The 14680-nt window shown below is 40.6% G+C and overlaps 1 protein-coding gene across 1 annotated transcript; it reads right to left on the bottom strand.

Moving 5' to 3' along the window:
- Positions 1 to 874: 874 nt before the first annotated feature.
- LOC144063738 (uncharacterized) lies at positions 875 to 14673 on the bottom strand. The gene is made up of 3 exons (XM_077585568.1): positions 14198 to 14673; positions 11372 to 12610; positions 875 to 1985 (listed from the first exon to the last, which is right to left on the bottom strand). Exons 1-3 carry the CDS (start codon positions 14319 to 14321, stop codon positions 1057 to 1059), a joined length of 2292 nt encoding a protein of 763 aa, XP_077441694.1. The 5' UTR covers positions 14322 to 14673; the 3' UTR covers positions 875 to 1056.
- Positions 14674 to 14680: the final 7 nt, after the last annotated feature.

The raw sequence follows: 14680 nt of genomic DNA on the forward strand, positions 1-14680 counted from the left end.
GCTGCCACAACAAGAAGAGGCAAAAAAAAAAAAAGGATCAAGCATTCTCCAGACTATCAAAAGAAGAATCAATGCGTAGCCAGTGGATCACAGCAGCCATAAAAAGGGTGAATAACAAAATGGAGGATTTGGGATCCTCCTCATTGCTTGTGTAGAGTTCAGTTCATATCAGGTGAGTCAATTACTGAATCAGGTAAGTGTAGATGTAGCCCGATTCTATAGTTATTAAATGAAGGCAAAAGACGTGATCGGGCCCTTTGTACAGGGTGGCTGAATCAGCAGATGCTAACTTCTAGCTTCAAGAAAGTTACCACATTGTTTGTGCTGCGACGGTTTAATAGATATTACACAGTTTAATTAAATAACTGACCAAACCATAAAGAAGATTTTTTTTATACGGCAGATAATAAATTGCTAACGTATCTAAATAACACTGCAAGACTTGCATAAAACTGCTAACTTCGTTAGCATTCTGAATATACATAAATGGGAAATACATCTGGGTTGTAAAAATTTGTAAAGACTTTGTACGATCAGATTTGAAAGCACTCACCGGTGTAAGAGAGTACAGTAATTACAAGTAATTCCACGTAGCAGCGTTGCCGAGTTGGAAAAAAAAGCCCTCCTGACACTTAATCGGCAGTGCTAATTTCATCGGACGGGTCCACCTCACGCATGTATATCATGTCCTTTTCATCAAAGTTAGTGTCAATGCTCTTGGGCGGAAAGTTGACAGATAAACGCTACTTTTATCCCTCCACGTCAATGTAGTCCAATAACGCGGTGCCGGAACGTTCTTGAAGAAATCATGTGACGTCCAAATCTCTATGGACATTTAGATGTAAACATCCCAGATTATAGTCATCAACTAATTTTAATCTGCAGCGTTATGTCAGGTTGATTTCAAATACAAATTCAATAAAACACAGTAAGTTAAGACAAATACAATACACTTTACAAGTACACAGATCATTCATTCATTCAGCGGTACATGCAATTTCTGCACCATCTTTTAAATATAAATAAGATTTTAAAATTTGATCATATGAAACTTCATTAATCACTGCTGTTTTCACCAACACACTTGTGCACCTTAGCATTGGTCTTACTTGGGAATATTTGACCACACACTGAGCAGGCAAAAGGTTTCTCACCAGTGTGGGTTCTTGTGTGTTTTTTTAAGTTTCCCTTCTCAGAGAATTTGAGACCGCAAACTGAGCAGGCAAATGGTTTATCACCAGTGTGGGTTCTTGTGTGTCTTTTTAAGCTTCCCTTGTGAGAGAAACTTCGACCACAAACTAAGCAGGCAAAAGGTTTCTCACCAGTGTGGGTTCTTGTGTGTTGTTTTAAGCTTCCCTTGTGAGAGAAACTTCGACCACAAACTGAGCAAGCAAAATTTTCCTCACCAGTGTGGGTTCTTGTGTGTGTTTTTAAGTATCCTTTCTGAGAGAATTTTAGACCACAAACTGAGCAGGCAAAAGGTTTCTCACCAGTGTGGACAATCACATGTCTTTTCAATTTAGATTTGTAGCCAAATGTTTTTCCACACTGAGAACATTTCCAACGTTTGCTGTCAGTGTGACATGTCATATCACCTTTAGACTGTTCATCGTCATCAGTGTGAGGAGAGTGTGACGAGTCGTCACCATCTGATAATGGAGTTAACAGGCTGTCTGCTTGTGATCCTCCATGGTGGTCTTCACCGCTTTCTGTTGTCATTTGTTGTCTTGAGCTGCTGCTTAGAGGCTCCGCCCATTTGTTTTCTTTATAATGACTTTCATCTTCAGTCTTCAAATCGACACCAGTCACGGGCAACTCTGTGAAATCCTCCTCTTTAATGCATGGCGGCAAGTTCTCTTTTTTTATGTTGGGAGACTGTGGCTGCACCTCTTCTTTAAATTGAAGAGGCTCAACATCCTCCTCCTTTTTTACACCAGGGAACTCTGGCTCCTGCCGCTCAAGACAAATATATTTTTCACTGACATCTGCAGGACACAAGACACACATGGTTTGGTAAAGTCAATTTGTTGAGACATTGATGTTGTGTATTTTATATTTTATATTATAAAATGGGGCACAAGCGAAAGAATAACAGAGCTTGCAAATATTATGGATTGTCTGTATTTTGTTATGGAAATCAATGAACACCTGTAACACTGATTATTATGGATATTGGAAATCCAGTATCGGACATTATCGGTGGCCAGTACGGCACTGTGTAAGGGCACTAAAACGCTTTAGACTCTAGTCAGTACAATTTCATTTAGCGTTTTTACCGAAGAAAAAAACAGAACCGTTGCAACACGCCCATTTCCTGGTTGTGTGCCAGAAGTCGCGGACTCCAGCCATCACCAAATTCATAAAAACACAGTATACAATATACAATAAACATAATAACGTTTTACAGCAATGCTGAACTATATTTACAATTTAATAAGTACTAGTGGATGCATTTTTAATGATTGTAGTAAAAAAAAAAAAGGCAACTTTGTAGTCATATAATTTCCCATTTGAAGGCCTTTAATGGTATAGGTCACTGCCGCGAGTACCGATACCTTAAAGTCAGACTGGTATTGGCACAATACCTGGTATCGGTAGTCACCCATCATAGTCAGCATGATACTATCTATGCCTCATTTTGAGCCAGGAAAAACCCTGTCATTAATGAATATTAGCCTTTTTAAAAACTAAGTTTAATGAATCTGAAATCTAATTGTTTTAATTTAAAAAAAAGAAGAAGAAAAAAAAAAGCCATTGCTAATAGCGAGTCATTAACAGAGTGCCGAAGGTGAAACACAAGAAAAATATATTTTGCCTTCTCACACAAAATTGTTACCATCCTAATTTCACATTTAGCTGTCAAAACTCACAACACTGGTGGGGGGAAAAAAATCAATGGTTAAATCGGGAATTAGGGTCTTATTAAACAGGATATAAAGGACAGTGATAAGATATGTTTGCTTACAAAACTGAAGAAAATATAACAAGGGAGAAAATGCACATCCGCCAGTGGGCAGGTGCTGGTGGGCAGCAGAAGCTCGTGTATGGAAACCAGAAAAAAAGAATCCCCCGCACACTGACAGGGCTTCACTCATTGAATTTATTCGAGGGAAACAACGCATTTCGTGTCCAGCATCATCAGGTTCACCTCAAATCTGACAGTCATTCACAGGTGTGCTTCAATGCTACAGATCACATGACTTTCTTCCCCCCAATACACAAAAACAAGCAACAATAACACAAGTTATCCATTCACCATTGAAGGCATTAAAAACATTATAGGAATCAACTCAAATCCTGTGAATCATTATTTCCAAGAGGTTCAACAGTGGATATTTCATGAATCCAAAAAGCTTCTCTTCTCAGAAGCTGTGTGATGATGTTGCCACCTTTCGGATTAGACACTACTCTTTCAATAACAGTAAATCGAAGGGAAGCTGCAGAACCATGATTTTCATCTTTATAATGTCTGGTAGGGCTGAATGATATATCGTTTTGAGACCGAAATTGCAATCTCAGACAGTGCGGTTTCGGCATCGTCAAAGCTGTGTTTTTTGTTTTGTTTTTTAAAGGGCTCTTATCCCCCAAGTTCACCAATCAGTGGCATGCCACAGTACACACACACACATTCACTCACACACACGCCCGCACACACACACACAAACTCTTTGTATCATCGTGGGGACATCTCATTGACATGATGCATTTCCTAGCCCCTTCCCCTAACCCCAACCATCAAAAATGATTGCCTACCGCCATTCCTTACCCTAACATCAACCATAACCCAAATCCAAACCACCCTAAACTTTAAAACCAAGCCTTGACCCTCAAAAAGAGGTCTGAACTTGTGGGGGCCATCAAAATGTCCCCACAATGGTAGTTAAACCTATAAAAACACGCGTGTATGGGCCCCACAATGTAGCAAAGACAAAATCACACACAAATACTAGCCAGCTCCGAAATGCATAATAACAAATAAAAATAAAAAGCACCGTGTCTACGTCACGCTGTTGTCCAATTACCCGTAGGTACTTTCTTTCGCCGCTGCTTGACAAGTTGGCAACACAGTCCATGATTGAGAATGCGAGGCGCTAAACTAACTTGCTCCGTGGCAGAACGGACAGATTAATAATAAGCCCGTATGCAGTAACAGCAACGAGCTGCGTGGTGCAGATCCTCTCCTCCAACTGCTACTAAAAGTAGCGCTTTCACCAAAGGCCAACGGGCAGTCGCTTAGCATGCTAATTGCTCATGTGAAATGCAGAGTTGGGAATGACCCAAAATAAGTGCTTGGGCGTACATTAGACTTTTCACAGAAGTCTGGTAAGAACTGCGTTAAGGGGGAGAGCCAGTAGCTATGAACAGAACATTTGTACTACAATTAATACATATTCTAGACTGAAAATAAGATGACAGATACACTAGCCTTTTAGCACAGGTACGAACAACTGAGCACGCTTGAGGTCCAAAGTAAATTAATATCAGCATGTTATTTGCTTGTATTTGCGCTCTTTTCCGTCACCGAGTTCTGAGATCTACACAGTAATGGGGTAGATGCCACGGACTTCCGACTTCCGCAAGTCACACACCTACGCCGTTTCTGGCCACTGCTGCGACATGCAGGCCGCGTCCCAACACTCGCAACCCCACCCCTGCGCTTCCCAACCGCGCGCTCCCGATGGGCACAAGCGCGCAGGGCATCTCAGCTCTCTGAAATGTTTCGGAGAACCGAGACAGACGCAATACACACTCGCACCCATTGATGGGAACGCAAGGGCGAAAGCCCAAGCGACCCAACGTAACCCACACGTTGTAAACAGCAACCGGAAACGGCACAGTTGTGACACACAGAAGTCAGAAGTCCCACCTCCTCCATGGCAAATACCTCATAGGGCTAAAAATTATTGTTATTTTTGTAATCAGTGTTTTTTAATTGTTGAATAGATTTCATTACGTACATAAAAGTCAGACACGTTTACATAAAACCGCACGATTTGAATGAGAAACGGAGAGAAGAATGAATTATACTTTCTGACCCTTTTTTAACAAAAATATTTACATTTTCACAATTACCCTTATCTGAAATACTCTCATTAAGACTTTTACACTTTTTACACTCATCAGTATAGTAAAAAGACCAAAAGAGTTAATATCATGTTATGTATTTCACGCTATATCACAAAGCCCTCAGTCTCTGGTTGAAGCAGTTAAGACGAGAGCAAAAATATGTGAGTATGGGGAAGATATTTATTTACATATATTACATTTATTTACAAAGAACATATTTTTGGTTACATAGACTTACCCATAATTGCATATTTAAACATGGCGCCAAGTAGTACTGTAGATCTTGCCTTAACTTGAACCATTTTAAAGGACTACCTCTCACACACAACCTCTTTTGTGTTCTTGCATTATTTGAGTACTGGTAATAGCTTTTAATATTTTGATGGCATGTCTTTTTCAGTCATGTTTGGAAACGTTACTGTACATTGTGAATAAAAAGCTGAATGTGAAGAAAATTAAATCTAAATAATATTTGTAAAAAAAATCAAAATCATTTTTTTCCATTCAGCCCTAATATCTGACAATAGCATAATCTAAATTATTATTTCTAATGACTGCTCTATGCTCCGCAATCCACAATTTTAAATTTAGCTTTTTTTGTCCAACAAAGCGCAGGCCAAACGTTTAGACACACCTTTTCTTTCCATACATTTGCTTTATTTTCATGGCTATCTACATTGTAGATTATCATTCAAGGCATCAAAACTATGGCAACAACTATGACAACTAACAAACATATGCGGAGTTATGTACCTAACAAAAGGAGAAAATAATAAAATATGAGCTTCAAAAGGTAGTCACCTGAAAGGGTTTTCCAACAGTCTTTAAGGAGTTCCCAGAGGTAAGAATGCCAAGTGTATGCAAAAAAAAAAAGTAATCAAAGCAATGGATGCCTATTTTGCAAGAATCTATGATATAAAACATGTCTCAGTTATTTCACTTTTTTCTGTTAAGTAAATAACTCCACATCAGTTCATACATAGTTTTGATGCCTTCAGTGAAAATCTACCCAGTCATGAGAATAAAACAAATTCATTGAATAAGAAAGTGTGTCCAAATGTTTGGCCTGTACTATACATCATGCCACATGGGAAATAAGTACATAAATAACGTGTGGAATGGCAATTAATACATTCTTTTATCCTGTATTTTTCACCCAAATGGGGATGATTTCAATTATGTTGGCACAATGTGCACATTTTCCACATCTGTAGTTCCCATAAACTTGCTGAACAAACCAATTAGTTGGTGAAGGTTCAATGTACATAGAATTGACAAGTGTCTCTCACATTTCTCTTTTAAAACAAAATCTGGTTTTGGAGGTGTTAACATTGTTAACATTTTTACTGTTTCAATTTATATTTTAACTGTTTTCAATTTAGTTATAACTGTGTAGATGTAGGTATAATTATGTTAACTTAATATAGCTTGATGAGTAATGCTTTTGTTATTTTTGCTATCTTTTCTTCTCTTGCCTGGAAACTGAGTAAGTTAATATGTTTCTTTTATTTATCTAAAGAAGACTTTCTGTTCGTCAGAAATCCGATTTTCAAAGTTCAAGGACGAGCTAGAATACTGAAAGAAAGTCTAATCTGATTTTTGCACTTGAAGGGAGGGGAGAGGCGTTTTCCTGTGAATCACTGTTTTTTAATAAATGTGCCGTGTCTTCAACAAGAGGACACACATTTGAATGACACTGCTTGGGTGAATACAATTGTGTGATCAGAAATTTCTGTATTAAAAAGAACCTTCCAAGGACCTTCTTCACAAGAATCTCAACTCTGATTTATTTGAACACGCAAAAGATTACAAAAATACATGTAATCTTACAGAGGCTAGGAAGGTTGGCTGTTTAATCCCCGCTGTCCCTGAATCATGTGTCGTGTTCTTGGGCAAGACACTTCACATACATTGCCTCCAGTGCCACTCACACTAGTGTTTGAAAGGTGTGAATGTTTGGGGGTGGTCGGACGGGCCGTAGGTGCACACTGGTAGCCACGTTTCCGTCAGCCTGCCGTTGGGCAGCTGTGGCTACTTAAGTAGCTAAGTCCAGGGATGGCAAACTGCGGTCCTCGAGGGCCGGAGTCCTGCAGGTTTTAGAGGTTTTTCTACTTGAACTGTACTGTATCTGATTCCAATTAACAGGCTCGTTATCAGACGTTTGCAGAGCTTGCTGATGAGCTGATTATGAATCAGCTGTGTTGAAGAAGGGAAATATCCAAAACCTGCAGGACACCAGCCCTTGTGGACCGGATCTCGCCATCCCTGGTTGCAAACCCCACCAGAGTGTGAATGTGAGAGTGCACGAATATTGTATTTCATTGTGAAGCATCTTTGAGTGTCCAAAAAAGCACTATATAATTCTGATCTACTATTATTATTATTATTATTATTATTAAACTAGGATCACAATTTAGTACATTCCAATTCCAGATGGATAGATGAAGATGGATAGATAGAGAGATGGAGAGAGATGGATAGGGAGAGGGATAGAGAGAGATGGACAGAGAGAGGGGGATAGAGAGAGATGGATACAAGCTTTTGAATAAGCCCTGGTGTAAGGAGAAGAGACGGCATTGACTACATAATGATATCGCTCGTACGCTGTGAATTCCGGCAAAGTCTGCGATTTGATTAACTTGGTAAAAACAGCAGGCAACAGACGGTAAGGGGCTGTTTGCAAACTAGCGATCTCAAACTTAAGTAAATATCGCGCTCTGTGAGTCCCGACTAAATGTGCAACTTCCACTGACAGGCGACCTTCGGTTTAAGTAATAGATAGATCTATCATTGTCTTATCTCAAGCAGACTCGATTACTGTAATGGTCTTCTGACTGGACTCTCTCAAAAGAACAATTGCAGCTCAGTCAGAACGCTGCAGCTCAAGTTCTGACCAAAACAAAGATCAGAACATATCACTACAGTCCTTAAGGCTGTACACTGGCTCCCGGTCAGCTGTAGAATCAATTTCAAAATTCTGCTACTGGTCTATAAATCACTAAATGGTTTGGGTCCTGAATATATTCAAGAAATGCTGATTGAACACAAACCCAGCAGGGCTCTGAGATCTACAGACTTGGGCCAACTAGTGGAACCCAGAGTTCGAAGTAAACATGGTGAAGCTGCATTTAATTGTTATGCTGCACACAAATGGAATAGGCTGCCAACAGAAGTGAAATCATCCCCGAGTGTAAATGCTTTTTTCACATACCTTTGATTAACGTCTTTTAAACAGTTTTAAATAATGTATTTTATTTTATTATTATTATTATTATTATTTAAACTTCCTTACGCTAAATGTTTTTAAAGTTTGCAGTTCAACATAGTCAATGTATGTTCTTTTAGTAAATTTTGTAACCTACTTTTGTTTTCTTGCTCTGTTAACTACTGTGTTTAGCGATGCTTATTTCCTTGTGTAAAGCACATTTAAGTTGCCTTGTGTATGGAATGTGCTGGACAAATAGACTTGCCTTGCCTATTATCTTTCTATCAGCTAAAATAATCTTTGCTAGCCTGTAAATAGTGGCCTCTTGCCAGAGGATTTTCTGTTTGCTCGTTTTGTACAGGCCTGCACGCCTCATGCACGAGCATCATGGAGGCTGCATTTACACTTTAGTCCAGAGGTGGCAGTCGTGTAAAAAAAAAAAAATCAAAGTCCTTAAGGCAGCTTTATATAATAAAAAGACCTCAACGTGCAATTTAAGGCACATTCCCTTCCTTTAAGCATGGAAAGTGAATTACAAAATAGCCTTGGTCCAGAATATTGAAAAAGAAGCCAGGTACCAGCTGTCAAACTTACCAGCCAGCAGCCAGAAACTCGTTGGTCATTCTAACAGCTAGCCGCTAGTCATTTACGTCGGAGACTTCTACCGTATCATACAATGACGGCGTAATCAATTAGCGGTTTCTTAGCGTGCTAAATTAGCGATTGAACATTAGTTCGGGATAGCGTTTTGTTGATGTTGGTCGCAACTACAATGTCAATCAACTACGATAAAGAAATGTCTAAAAGGGAAGTCAAGCTAGCCATCACGCCACAACGTGGGCGAGCTTCAAAGTAAAAGTGTAAAAAAGCGATTTGCATTGCGGTCAATGTATTACTGTATTTGGTAAACTTTATTTTGAAGTTACGCTTAGCGTGTTACGTTGAGTAAGTTTTAGCTTCCTTGGCATAAGAATGGTATCGACTGTGAATATGCACTTTGTTTTTGTGTTTATTTTCCCCCCAACCAACTAATCTGTGGATCGGGCGTGATCTGAACCGACCACGGATCAATGATGATCTGTTGCACCATATTAGGGGTGTCAAAATGTATGTGTTAATTTTTAGTTAATTTAAAGTTCCTTTAATGGCACAATTTTTTTAGTACAATATATACATATACATATATATATATATATATATATATATATATATTTTTTTTTTTTTTTTTTTTTGTGGGCACGATAAATGACCACCCCTTACTTGGCTAACGTTACTACTAGCCAACTTACTAGCCTGGAGTTCCGACACCTCCGGATCATGCACATTAGCCAAGCACTCGAGGTCCACGATCGTTTCGCCATATGCCCCGAGCCTGTTCTCAAAGGGCTCCAAAGCTGCCAGTAACTTTCTTTTCACAGCCGCCGAGATAGTAGGCTCGAATTTACAGAGGATGTCGGTAAGCATTTCGTCCATCATCTCTTGCATGCTCACCAACAGGCTAGCGTTGGCATCGGGCTGCTCCAGTGAGTGCAACTCAGGCCACACTGGTTTAGCCATTTGGATTTTCCCTCGAGTAGCCATCAAAAAGTGCCCGAAAACAGAAAAATATGACCCAACGTGGGATGCTGCAGTACTAAGGCTGCGTAAAAAAAAAAGATGGTGGGGAAAAAAAGGTACGTAGTGATAAAGTGTCAAAAAAGTTGCATTCCAGCGGAGCCGCTGCCACACGTCTTACATCTTCCTCGACCGACAGCGCCCTTATTGTAATTACCTTTAATATTAAACACGGAAAGAGTAATTTAAAAAATGTTTTATAAGGGACAGTGCAGATGAATAGAGATCCGGATGTTGACGTCATGCATAGAAAACACACCTGCCACTTTGAGTAAACGGCAAACGCCACACTAAAAATGATTGACAGCTGTTGTGGACCAGCTGCCACAACGAGAAGAGGCAAAAAACAAAAGGCAGAGCATTCTCCAGGCTACCAAAACAGGAATCAATGTGTAGCCAATGGATCACAGCAGCCATAAAAAGGGTGAACAACAAAACGGAGGATTTAGGATACTCCTCATTGCTTGTGTAGAGATCACTTCATATCAGGTGTGTCAATTACAGAATCAGGTAAGTGTAGATGTAGCTCGATTGTATAGTTTTTAAAATGAAGGCAAAACATGTGATCGGATACTTTGTACATGGTGGCTGAATAAGCAGATGCTAACTTCTACCTTCAGGAATGTTACCACACGCCTAGTGTGAGGGAAATAATCAGTTTGATTTGTTTGTGATGCTACGGTTTTATAGATATTACACAGTTGAATTTAATAAGAAACCAACACCATAAAGAGGAGTTTTTACGGCATAAATGACGCGGCCAAATTAGCAGATGCTTAATTGCTAATGTACTTAAGTAACACTGCCAAGACTTACGTGAAACTGCTTCGATGGCATTTTGACCACACAAAGGGGAAATAAATCCGGGTTGTACAAACTTGTTGAGCCTTTTATGATCAGATTTGAAAGCACTCACAAGTGTAAGAGAAGAGGCAAGTCCACGTAGCAGCCCTACTGACACTTCATCAGCTAAAATAATAATATCCAACCAGTCCACCTCGCGCATGTATATCCTGTCCTCTTCATCAAAGTGAGTGTCACTGTCAATGCTCTTGGGTGGAAAATTGACGGATAAACGCTAGTTTTAGCCCTTCTCGTCAATTGTAGTACATTAATACAGTGCGGGTCCTTTTCTGCCACAGGGGGCGTGTTCAGAGAAATAGTCATGTGATGTCCGGATCTCTATGGGCATTTACATGTGAACATCCCAGATTATAGCACTGTCAGGTTGAGGTAACATTTCAAATACAAAATTCAATACAATATGGTAAGTTAAGACACATACAATGCACTTTACAACTACACAGATCATTCGTTCATTTAACGGTACATGTGATTTCTGCACCATCTTTTAAATGTAAATTCAAAAATTAGATCATATGAAACTTTTATCACTGCTGTTTTCACCAGCACACTTGTGCATTTTAGCATTGGCCTTACTTGTGAATATTTGACCACAAACTGAGCAGGCAAAAGGTTTCTTACCAGTGTGGGTTCTTGTGTGTTTTTTGAAGCATCCCTTCTGAGAGGAACTCTGGCCACAAACTGAGCAGCCAAAAGGCTTCTCTCCAGTGTGGGTTCTTGTGTGACTTTTTAAGCTTTCCTTGTGAGAGAAACTCTGGCCACAAAATGAGCAGGCAAAAGGTTTCTCACTAGTGTGGGTTCTTATGTGATTTTTTAAGTGTCCCTTCTCAGCAAAATTTTGACCACAAACTGAGCAGGCAAACGATTTCTCACCAGTGTGGGTTCTTGTGTGTTTTTTTAAACTTCCCTTCTGAGAGAAACTCTGGCCACAAACTGAGCAGGCAAATGGTTTCTCACCAGTGTGGGTTCTTGTGTGTTTTTTTAAGCTTCCCTTCTGAGAGAAACTCTGGCCACAAACTGAGCAGGAAAAAGGTTTCTCACCAGTGTGGGTTCTTGTGTGATTTTTTAAGTGTCCGTTCTCAGAGAATTTTAGACCGCAAACTGAGCAGACAAATGGTTTCTCACCAGTGTGGGTTCTTGAGTGTCTTTTTAAGCTTCCCTTCTGAGAGAAATTTTGACCACACACTGAGCAGGCAAAAGGTTTCTCACCAGTGTGGGTTCTTGTGTGTTTTTTTAAGCTTCCCTTCTGAGAGAAACTCTGGCCACAAACTGAGTAGGCAAAGGTTTTCTCACCAGCGTGGGTTCTTGTGTGTATTTTTAAGTGTCCCTTCTGAGATAATTTCAGACCACAAACTGAGCAGGCAAAAGGTTTCTCACCAGTGTGGACAATCAAATGTCTTTTCAATTTAGACTTGTAGCCAAAAGAAATTCCACACTGAGAACATTTCCAACGTTTGCTGTCAGTGTGACATGCCATGTCACCTTCAGACAGTTTATCGTTATCACTGTGAGGATAGTGTGGCGAGTCATCTGATATTGGAGCTAACCAGCTGTTTACTTGGGATCCTCCACAGTGGTCTTCATCACCTTCTGTTGTCATTTGCTGTCTTGAGCTGCTGCTTGGAGACTCCGCCCATTTGTTTTCTTCATATTGACCTTCATATTCAGTCTTCAAATGGACACAAGTCACAGTCAACTCCTCCTCCTCTTTAATGCATGGTGACAAGTTCTCCTCTTTTTTTATGTTGGGAGGCTGCGGCTGCTCCTCTTCTTTAACTTGAAGAGGCTCCAAGTCCTCCTCTTTTACACCAGGGAACTCGGGCTCCTGCCACTCAGGACGAAGATATTTTTCACTGACATCTGCAGGACACAAGGACATGGTTAAGTAATGTCAATTTACTAAGACTTTGATGTTGTGTATTTTATATCTAAAGATTACAAAATGGGGCACATGCGTGAAAGAATAGCAGAGTATGGAAATGTTATGGCTTGTCTGTATTTTATTATGGAAATCACTGAACGTGTGTAACACTGATTGTTATGGATATTAAAAAAAAAAACAAAAAAAAAACTAAATCTAGTATTGGACATTAACAGTGGCCAGGACAGCACTATGTGAGGCCACTAAAACGCTTTAGACCAGGGGTGCTCAAGTTCAGTCCTAGAGAGCCCCTTTCCAGCCTGTTTTCCATGTTTCTCTCCACTAACATACCTGAGGGCCTGGGGGCGGTGGGGGCTGAGTTGGGGTGGGTGCGGGTGTGGGTGGGGCGCGAGGGGGTCATGGGGGGAGCGGGGGCTGTGGGCCGGTGGGGTGCCTGGTGGGCCTGCCGTGCCCCGTTCTGCTGCGTTGGGCTCGGGGCGCGGGCCGTCTTGGGGTGGGGGGCGATCCTGGCTCCTGGGTTTGCTCTCCAGCCGGTGGCCCCTGCGGGGCCCGGGGGTTGTGCCTTGGTGCTGCCGCGGCCTGGGGTGCCCTGGGGGGTTGTGCTTGATCTTTTCTGGCCGGGGTCGACAGCTCCCCTCTTTGGTGGAGGTTTTCATGCATGCCAGATCCACCACACCAGCATCTACCGAAATTCAAACACAATCTGCTTCTTCCTCCTTGGTCGATGAATTGTGGAGGCTGATGTCTGTGCATCTAACTCTGCTTAATCTATCCTTCCTTCCTTTCCTCAGTCTCTTGAGGTCTCCCTAATTTGTCGGAATTTAGATGTTTCTGGGGTTGGTGAAAGATTCTGGTTGGTAACCCGGGGGGTAGTAGGTGATGTCTGGTAGGTGCTGGATTTCAGTTTTCTTTGATCCATCCTTGGGTCTCCTGACAACTTCACGACTCTAGCTGGATTCTGAAGTATTCAGTTTAGGTGAACGGTATGGGATTTTTAAAATAGGTTTTAGGTGAATTAATGAGCACACTCACACACACGCACATCTGCATACACACACCCGCACATGCACATACAAAAAGAAAAAAGAAAAAGAGGAAAAAAGACAGAGCAATGATGATGACATGTCGAATCGGCAAGATTACCGAATGTACAATACTGAATTTTTTCAGAAAAAAAAAATAATAATAATAAATAAGCCATTGCTAATAGGGAGCCATTAAAAAAATATATTTTGCCTTCTCTCGCAGAATTGTTACCACCTTAATTTCATATTTAGCGGTAAAAACTCGCAAAACTGGTCCCCAAAAAATACAATGGCTAATTGTGGAATTAGGGTCTTAGAAAACAAGAAGTAAAGGACAGTAATATAATGTTTGCTTACAAAACTAACAAAATTCCTGCATGGATGACATTCATCCAGTCTACTAGAAAAAAAAACGATTTTGATTTAGGAGTATGAGGTGAACTCTTTTTTTTCTCTTTTTTTAAATGCAAACTTGTCATTACAGTCGGGGTTTCTTTTAGTAGTAAATACAAGAATATTGTTGAAACGTAAGTAACAAACCTGCTCTGTTCATCACAACTCGAGGCTGCTTGCGAACAGCGCCCATCAGTTGACGTTGCAGCTTGTTTTCTTCTTGCGCTGCACAAAGCTCCTCTCCGTACTCGACTTTCGTTCTTGCTAACATTTTCACACGATCATCATGACACTTGATCTCACGCTTAATATCTGCTCAGTGGATGTGTCGATAGTAAACGCGTCTTTTTTTGTTTGCGGCTGGCAAGCTAAAACAAGCTAAGCTAAGCAAGGCCGGGAAGCTTTGACGAGGAACCGAGACGAGTTTAACCAGACACGAAATGTAATTAATTGACTTAAATAAAGTAGAGACAGATGCCCAGTGTCGAGGTCTGAGTACGTTCAGTACGAATTCCATACGAATTATTTAGTGAAGCGTGTATGGTACGTAAAGGAGCCTGGAACGAAGTATATTATCCCACGTGACACCTACGGCAAGTCTACATGGACCAAACGTGTGTAACAAACACA

The sequence above is a fragment of the Vanacampus margaritifer genome, chromosome 14 (genome assembly GCF_051991255.1).
Source record: "Vanacampus margaritifer isolate UIUO_Vmar chromosome 14, RoL_Vmar_1.0, whole genome shotgun sequence".
In the NCBI taxonomy this organism is placed as follows: domain Eukaryota; kingdom Metazoa; phylum Chordata; class Actinopteri; order Syngnathiformes; family Syngnathidae; genus Vanacampus; species Vanacampus margaritifer.